The sequence below is a fragment of the Neodiprion lecontei genome, chromosome 1 (assembly GCF_021901455.1).
Source record: "Neodiprion lecontei isolate iyNeoLeco1 chromosome 1, iyNeoLeco1.1, whole genome shotgun sequence".
Taxonomy (NCBI): domain Eukaryota; kingdom Metazoa; phylum Arthropoda; class Insecta; order Hymenoptera; family Diprionidae; genus Neodiprion; species Neodiprion lecontei.
The window spans coordinates 30,357,041-30,366,747 of NC_060260.1; the positions used below are offsets into that span (position 1 = coordinate 30,357,041).

The 9,707-nt window shown below is 36.0% G+C and overlaps 1 protein-coding gene across 1 annotated transcript; it reads right to left on the reverse strand.

Moving 5' to 3' along the window:
- Positions 1 to 373: 373 nt before the first annotated feature.
- Positions 374 to 9,649, reverse strand: LOC107224386 (protein transport protein Sec24A). Its single transcript, XM_015664414.2, has 17 exons — positions 9,485 to 9,649; positions 8,257 to 8,391; positions 6,640 to 8,096; positions 6,043 to 6,207; positions 5,616 to 5,731; positions 5,415 to 5,517; positions 5,180 to 5,306; positions 4,958 to 5,067; positions 4,550 to 4,781; positions 4,280 to 4,437; positions 3,940 to 4,165; positions 3,464 to 3,793; positions 3,242 to 3,352; positions 2,815 to 2,987; positions 2,358 to 2,693; positions 1,981 to 2,084; positions 374 to 1,838 (listed from the first exon to the last, which is right to left on the reverse strand). Exons 2-17 carry the CDS (start codon positions 8,369 to 8,371, stop codon positions 1,727 to 1,729), a joined length of 3,975 nt encoding a protein of 1,324 aa, XP_015519900.2. The 5' UTR covers positions 8,372 to 8,391; positions 9,485 to 9,649; the 3' UTR covers positions 374 to 1,726.
- Between the last annotated feature and the right edge of the window lie 58 nt (positions 9,650 to 9,707).

Consider the following 9,707-nt stretch of genomic DNA (forward strand, 5'->3'; position numbering starts at 1 on the left):
AGTGATGTTTCTACATGTATATCCTCCAAAGGGCGTCGGGCGTAAATAAACACAAACTCCGCAGCAGAAAGCAAAGAGAATAGGCACTGATATCGTATAAACTATATCAATGAGAGTAGGTATCTCTGACAGATAAATCGTGGTGGATGAATCAACGGAGAAGTAACAGTTTGTCTTATCTATTTACTATTCTACAGAGAATCTCTGTTAACAGGAATTCATTTGCTATTTCTAGGGTTTATCTTCAAACTATTTATGTATGCATATAATTATAAATACGTCTTGCTCGAAATACCAACTACTTTAGTTTAAAAAAAAAGTTATTTGCATTGAGTGAATCATTTTTAACGAAAGGATTGATTACAAATACATGTTACGATATTTTTTCCCGTATATTGTATAATAATGTACATACGTGATTCATAGTAACTAATATTTAACAATAATTGGTAATTATTTAGATATAACAAGCGAAGGTGAACTCTTGAAATCCAATAATAACGAATTTAATACAATACAAGACTCTTTCGTCCCTTTTTCTTATAGGTAACTATGTATATAATTTTCATTCAGTTTTATTTATCATTATTATTTTCGTTATTTCTACGTTTTAAGAAGTGATGCTTCGATTTTTTTTCACTGCCCTGATGTCCTGTGCAGCAGTTCTATTTCGTTTTCTTTTCCTTATTTCTTACATTTATTACGTAACGTGATAAATATTATACAATCGTGGTCAGGCAATATTGAAAGAAGGAATACAAATTCTTTATATCCACTCTCAATATTGGAACTACTTACAATCTATTGTACAATATGTATATATGTATATGGTACAATATTCCATGTACGTACTCCTGCCAAACAATTTCAATTTTATAAATAATATGAACTAATTAAAAAAAAAATTTTCAGTTATCCGAATGTACAAATTTGGAATATATGTGTGCGTGTGTGTGTGTGTACAAATGTTGAAACCGTTAAAATTTATTCGAACTGCAGGTTGGGCGTAAGTTGAAAATAAATCAATCATTCACGTCTGAGTACATGGTATGAGAATTGAACATTTTGGCGCAATTTTGTTTTGAAAATTTTCGATTGAGTCATGTTTACCCCCAAAACAGAATAGAGACCTAGTTTATAGCGTGATATTTTGATTCGCCTGATTAAACACCTTAAAACGTGGTTAGTGGCATTACCATAGGTACAAAATATCGCGCTGTAAAATGTGGAATATTGAAATTGAATATACTAAATATAAGACACAACAACGTAATCACATATAACATTATCAATCATTGTTTCCTGGTACACGATGTAATAGTAATTACAATGATCTATTACTTAAATGCTTGAACTTTGCAGTTAAAACAAGGCTATTTTTTTCATTACATAGTTGTATATGGCATATCAATCCACCTCGAATTATAGTTATTTGATGAATATTTAGGCATATCCGTGATGACGTTCAATGATACGAGGAATAACCACCAGTGAGATAAAAATGGTTGTATCTAGCGTGCTATACAGTCTACTATATTCTATAACACTTCTTCGATCACAGTCACTCCTAGATATCGTTATAACCATTCACTGATCCATAAACGTTCTCGGAGTCAACGCACACGATCATCAATCTTCATCATTTCACAATTACATTCTTATATAAATATTCACACTATTTAATGTCTTTCCAAGACTTGCGTTGAACGAGACCCTTCAAACTCGGCTACTTTACACGAGTTTTCAAGTGCTGCAAAAATTCATAGTAGCTCAGCGCGGATTCAATACGATCCTCGATCAATCGTTCTGTGAAAATCTGCTTGAAATGACTGTCCTCTCTGAAAATACGGGATATACGAATAAATTGATGGAATTATGAATAGTATTAGTCCCGATATAAGTTGACCGTGAATATACGATGTTATTTCAGTTTTTTTTTCTAATTAAACTATTAAATTGACATTTTAAGTCATAGCTTACCTAACTATCTGCAGGGAAGCGTAAAACGGTTTTTCTTCTTGAAGACTAAATATGAAATTACGAACTCTATCATTTTCAGGGGTGTCCAACTCGGGCAGTTCGTACTGTAAAGAACGCATTGGAATAAAGTACACATAGACAACTGTACAAATAATAATACTGCTGTATGATTAAAAGAATGAGTTCTCCTAAAGATATTTCATTTTTAGGATACAAGAACATTATGAGCTAGTCATGTGGGTTACAAGATGGAAATTTTTTTTCTCAGTATCCAGTTCCTACTAAGCTTGTTAAAACTTGACTGATCCGTTTCCATTATTGTAGTCACACATGAATACTTTGATGGCATTAAAGTTTGTAGGAACAACACAACGTACCATTTCTTCAGGTATGCAGGAGAAGGCTTGAACGCCTAGAACGTTACTGTAGAATGATGCGTGTAAATTTTTTCCTATGTACATAAGAATTTTATCACCAGCATCAAGTACAAACGCGCCTCGTGAGTCAAGTTTTTCAGCAGACAAATGTAACCGTGGTGGTTGCGGGCATGTCTTCCCATCGACGTCTTTCGCATTTTCGTCATTGAGAGCGTGGATTGGATACATATCGGGATAGACGTGTTGAATCAGGTGAGATAATGGTAGAGCTTTCATTTGACACATGGCAAACACCCTATCATCCAATCGTGTACTGGTCCCCGATCGAAATGCGATCTATAACATACATCATTTCAGATCACATTTAACGATTCAAGTAACATACACATCTTCTTGAAATGCATAATTGACTGGGGAAAATTTAATGTGAAATATACCAACACTGATGACTACTTACGTATTTCAATAATGCAATAATATAAAGCGGGAGTAACTTCAAATTTCCTGGGGCTAAGAGACTCCCAGACGCTACAGATTGACATACTTTGTAGGCAGATAAAGCGTCAATTGCAACGTTTATCAATGCATCCCTTGCATCGGATAAGGAAGACTGTTGTGATCTGTCAACAGCTACATGAAAATTGAAAAAATCAATTGAATTTATAGAGTATTTTCGGTCTCATGTCAAGAAAATGAAATGGGGAATAGAATGCCTCAGGTTCCTAAAAATCCAAATGAAAAAATATCCGAAGACATCAACAGGTTTTTATTTAAAACTTTCAGAAGTTTTTAGATCTAAGAATTTTATTGCAATGCCATAGGCTGTTACGGAATCAATAAATCTATCAATCGGCTGATTAATAAAATCAATTGACTAAACGTACCCATTTTAGCCAATAGTCCGATGATACATTGTTGATCTGCCGAATGTAAAATATCACTCAAATTGGCTGCAACTGGTAGACATAAGGTGTGTACTCTAATCCGCCTTTCACCTGAAATAATTGCGTCAAATTATACCTAGGACAGCATGCAGACAGCTAGAGTTGTACGACTTGCAATATATTTAAAAATTTGCAGTATAAAATTTCAATTTAGCCACATACCCTTGCTAGAAGTGTATAAAAGTGCAGCCTGAAAGCAAACACTTTGAACGTCAGAGAGATTCTCTTCAATGGCAATTTGCATTCCAAAACCTGCATCTGGGTTAACATTTGGTAAACTAAGTAAGTCGGTCGACCGTACGAAGAAGTTTCCGTGAAATGTGTCTATGCTAAGACCCCGTGTACAACGTATTCTCATCACTGCTTCAAAGCCAATTTTACGTGTCAAATAACGACGCAGCATTCTCTCCAGCATATCCGTATGCTGAGGTTTATTCACTCGGAATAAAGGTATGTGGTACATACAACCACCCGAAAACTTACACATACCAGCTGAAAAATAATTTTTCCTTCATGAATTGTGAACAATCGACAATTAATGCCGTTCTGTACGACAATTGCAACAAAATCTTACATGATACAAGTTGGTAGATAACCATATATTAATTTTAATATAAAAAGTTGTGGGAATAGCTTACATAATGTGGCCAAATCACTGTACTGGCTATTAAGTAGAAACAAGTCGACGGCAATTTGTTGCCCGCTGCAGTCTAATGCAATTCTTTTATAGAAATCAGTCGCTGGATTCAAATGTGGTACATCTTTGCCTGATCGGTTGTTCGGATCTTCTCTAGATTGCAAAGAACCAGGACCCAAATTAGGTAAACAAGTCTGGAACACCGTCACTCTTCCACCAGTTGGGGACTGTACATGAAAAATAAATCAGATTGTGTAACGTGGCAACTAAAGGGGAAGATTTACTATTGTTAAACACAGATGGATTGGAATACATTATGATCATTATTAGAATTGGAATACCATGAGCTTGAAAGCTGTTTGTAAGCCTGCCCCTAGTGCACAGTTCGTATCATGCGTTCCTTGAAATTTAACTGGTAATTGTGACAACAGATCTCTGATCAATTCCTCTCTTTCCTTCAAATTTACAATGAGGTTATCCGGGCAAGGTAAAAATACATCTGTAAAGATACAAAATATGCTTTATTTATTCACTTTCACCCGTTTCATAATAATATTCAAAATACAAGAATTCAAAAGACCAAGTAAAGAAATGTATAAAAAACAAATTACCATCCACATCCAGCATAACCATCTCATGCGGCTGTGATACATTATCAGGCATACTGAAGAAATGTAAAGCAGAGTCAATTGCAAGGAATCCAACTTGTGTTCTGCTATCTCCTGGTAACCTGGTCAGTTCATCAGCTATCGTGTTACAAACAACATTTAGATATCCGCTTTCTACCGCGAGTCTTGATACGTCCAGGACAAACAAATAAACGGCTGGTTGTGGGGGGCGAAGCTGGAATAAGGAATAGTTTTTCAAATTTTCGAATGATGTTAACATTTAAAAATTTTTCTTTTCTTTTCATCCTTTTGAACAGCTATTCACAACATAAGTTATCACTGTTAGAATATTAAATACTCATGATCATTTATTTGAAAGACTTGAAGTTGGTGAAAGAAAAAATTACTTACCATGTATTCACTAGGTGCTATAAATTCGATAGTACTAGTTTTTACTTCTGGTCTCCGTGATGGATCACCGTAAGATTTAGTAACTGGATCAAACTGAAATTCTTCAGGAACTGAAATAAGAATGATTTAATTACCAATAAAGATTAAATGAGATCATGAGCATATAATTACCAATATGCTTGGAATTCGATATGACATGAATGGAATTGTTCTGATACTGACGTTCATTCACCCTGTAGCATAAGTTGCACTTCCATCTTTTTGAATCCACAAAATAAACAAATGGGTTTATATAGGTTCTACAAGCACGGCAACGTACAATTGTACTGCATTGTATTACTGGCAAATGCTGAAATAATAAAAACAAATATTAGAAAATGAATTCGTAAATTACTATTATGCATGCTTTCAAGTCATAATATGCCATTGTTATCCAATAATTCAAGACATAACTTACGTTCAAATCTTTAAACGGATGGATTAAAACTCCCAATGGTAATCTGGACTTTTTCAGCAGAGAACTACTTTCAGGAATTTTAGTTAACGTACATCTGAAAATACTACAAAAGAAAATATGATAGTAAATATTTTGTGAGATTGTTTTACTTGGGAAATAATTTGGCAAATGTACTGTGGTTATTATTAAATTATAACTTACTCCGGACTGCAATTTACACTGTCAAGAAATTCCTGCTGTAATTTGACTTTCGGTGGTTGGACACTTTCAGCTGGTAAAATATTTCGCGTTTGTAAGAGGTCAACACATTCCATCCCCTTGAAAAATATTAAATACACTTGAATCATTTATCAAATTTCAATCCCGAAGCATCTGAATCGAGTTAATACTGTCAACTCAAATATTGAAAATACAGTACTGTAACATAAAAGATACCCCCCCATTTGCTTAAATGATGACAAGTTATACATTCTAATAGAAACCTAGCAATTGACAGATGCATACTGCATGCAACTAAATGACAGGGCAATGCCATATAACTGATGACTGTATAAATAAGTAAGTATTTACAAAGTGTAAACAGTTTTCCTACATGTTTGTGTGGTATGGATTTCAATAAGTAACTCACCCATAATTGATTGAAGCCAGAATGGGCAACATTGAGACCGCCCATTTGACTATTTAACTGATTCATCTGGTCAGGGTAAGAACCTGGATAGCGTTTGGCCATATTATCCAGTGGGATATTAGACATTTGCCCAGCATTATGTGGCTGCATAACATATTGATTTTGCTGAAAATATAAATTAGTGTCAAGTGTTACTCAACCCTTAGATAGCGATAAGGCAACAATAAAGTATCCTATTATTTCGTTAAATATGTGAGTAGATCGAAATATCTTGTATTTCTTTGCCAAAGGTGGAAAGATAAGAATGAATGAACTTGAATTAGCATTCAACATAGCTAGGCAAATATTTAACTATTTCTTATCTCATTAATAGAGTGATGTCAGAATTAGCTTCTCATGGTCCTTGACAAATTTATCTAAGTATGAACTACATGAAAATTAAGACTCACAACCATGAGTTAGCAAAATTTGATATTTGTTCATCACCGATAATGTACTCTGATAAGTGATGGAATGTATCAAAAAATCCATTGGATGATAATGTGCATTACAGTAAGCATTCTGTATTAATTTGGTTTTCAGACATTTCATATTTACATTCATAGGCTGTTGTCCTGGTAAAAGAGGCACTCCAGCTTGGATGGGACCACTTTGATATTGACCTAGACCAACTGAAGCTGGTGGTGGTAACACAGGCTTCTGTAGAGCCAGAGGAGGACCTGCCATATTGCCTGTGTCCGGTTGTGTTTGTATTCCGTAAGGATTTTGAGGATACTTCCTTTGACTGGCTAGATTTTGGAGGCTGCCATATGAACTTTGACTCTGACTAAGTGCAGTAGGAGGTCCAGACAGATTTGATTGACTGCCGCGCGTGGCTTGTGGATTGGAATATTGATTCGTATTGTATTGGGTCGAGGATGGCATAGTGGACATATAAGGTGTCTGAGAACCAGAGGTTTGCGGGTTTGTTGGAATCGTGTTTTGAGAGTATTGGGTAGCCGGAGGTCTAGGCGTGGCAAACTGTGTCTGCAAGTTTCTTGTACTCGAATTTTGAGTAGAATACTGAGTGCTTAGGGAACTTGGAATGGCAGTTTGTACCGTACCCAACGCATTCTGGGAGTTAGTTTGTACGTTTTGTATGCTGCTAAATAGATTTTGCGTGCTACTGTAGACGGGTTGTGAAGAAAAACTGGCAGAGCTCAAACTCGTGGCAGAATTAGTATTTGGAGGTGCAAAAATATTTTGTGTCGAACTTCTGGGCTGCTCTGGCGGTGATTGAAAGAAAGGAGTTTGACTTGGTTGATTACTATCCGGTTGTGTAGATGAACTTGAAGACAGCTGATTCACACTTTCTACACTTTTATTTGAATTTGATCTCGTATTTCCAACATTTGATGATGTTTGTGGGTCACTCATCATAGGTGGCCTGTTATTCTGAGTTGGCGGCTGGTGCGATAAATTTTGAGTAGTTCGACTAACCTGGCCAACAGTTGTTCCTGTATGACTGAGGCTTGGTCCAAACTGTGTGAAACTTTGGGGTTTAGATGCAGTCTGCGACACGGTTGTGATGTTTACATTGTCAGTTAATGAAACATTGCTCAAATCAGAAGCATTATCAACAAATGCAGGTTTTACGTATCCACCTGGCAATGGATAGCTTTGATTCGAGGTCGGAGGGATTGAAGGTTCTGCCACGGTCTGAGTAGGATTGGGGGATAGAATTTGACTTGTTGAGGAAATTTGCTGAGAGTTAGATGGCTGATCTACAGGTTGTGTGGTAGAATAAGGTGGCCTAAGCATAGGGGCATTGGATACTGAGGTTGCAACATTTGATGGACTGTTCTGAAGAGGCGGAGGCGTTCCAGAAGGGCTATAGTTCTGCATTTGACCCATTCGTGAAGGTAAAGCAGCGGGGTTCCTACTCAAACTTTGCTGTCCATTAATGGGAGGCATAGATGACCTTGGCATCTGTGATCTATATTGATTGTGCGTGGGTGAAGGGTCTCTTGAGGGTTCTCTTGATGGGTCGCGGGAGGACTGAGAAGATGGTGTACCTGCAGTTAATAATTAACAATAATTCGTTATTATCCATAATTATATAAAATTTTATATCCATCGGTAAAAGTTGTTCTTATAGTGAATTGAAATGTAATGAACCAAAGCGTTTGGTTCTAATACTTCTATCACAAAGATTGAATAGAGGAGTTTCTATACCATTCTGTACATGTTGCGGTGTATTGGGTTCTCCATTAGCCATTGGAGGTCTATTTTTTAAAGATCCTGGAGTATTTGAGTATGGCTGGTACTGATACCCACTTGACTGAGACATTCTTCAGCGTTTAAATATGACTGAAACAAAAATTATAACTACGTCAACATAAAGTAAAATAACTACGTGATGAAAATTTAATGCACCGATTATTTTATTGATCGTTTAATTTGTTTGTTTGTTTGTTACAGAGCAAATAGACCAGTCCAGTTTTGGGTGATACCACATAATACATGTTAAAACAGACCAATCTTTTAGATGAGCTGGCTTCGTTGAAAAAATAGAAAATAAATAAAAACTAAACAGCATTGCTCTTGCCTGTAAGCCTAATGTTGCAGACATGACTATATTGACCATGCTGAGAAACTTGACACAACTGTTAATAATCCCACTTAGAATTTCAACTTGTACAGAGACACATCTTTTTACAATATTGAGTGAAGACTGTGATTACTTTAGATAGAAAATGTAGAAATGTTTCAATCTAATTAAATATTGTAGATGAATTATTGTCAAAGATATGTTTGTAGACTAATGAACAAAGTGACATTGTTAGAACTGTGATGCTGAGAAATGAATGTGGCTCAACATCAGCTCAATACAATGTATCTAAGAATCGTTGATGGATATAATTGGATATCAGACCTCACAGCAGAAGCAGTTATAGATCATTAGCCAAATATCTAGACAAAGCTACCGCGTGCAATATGTGGCATCTGAAAAAATAATTCGGGGGAAAATAAATTACGTCTTCAATTGGAGACAAAGAGGATCACGTAACACGGAGCTAGTATCATTGACCTTTTATGCGAGGCGGAAAATTTCTCTAATTTTTATTGTGGCGATTCAAGTAATCCATGGCATTGAGATGATTTAAAAAATCGAGCACCTTGACCCAATACACGATACCCAGAAACTTCGGGCCAGTTCTGTCACGCCGCAATCTTGACCTCAAATTTCGGCCAGCCAAGAGTAAATATATTTAGGGGACGATCGGAATTTTGGATGATGAGAAATATCACTGTACTGTCGTGTGGGTGAAAAACGCGCCGTCATTAATGATAACCATGCGTTCTAAGGTTAAAAACGTCATCGAAAAATGACAAAATTGTTTCTCGGTATGCGAACGTCGCGTTTCAAGAATTTTTTTCGACTCTATAGAAAAGCACATACCTCTGTGAAAAATCTTGTTCTTGAGATTATTCTTCGATGTTACGGTTTACACATCACAGACGCACGCATTTCACTTGAAAAGGGTGATTTTTCGATAATTATTTTACGAAAGCAACACATTAACGACACACAACATTACGTGGCAGCTTAGGCGAATGCAACGCTCATTCTGCTGGTGACAATTAGTGGAACTAAAAATACGTCATCTCGTACAGTTCGCATC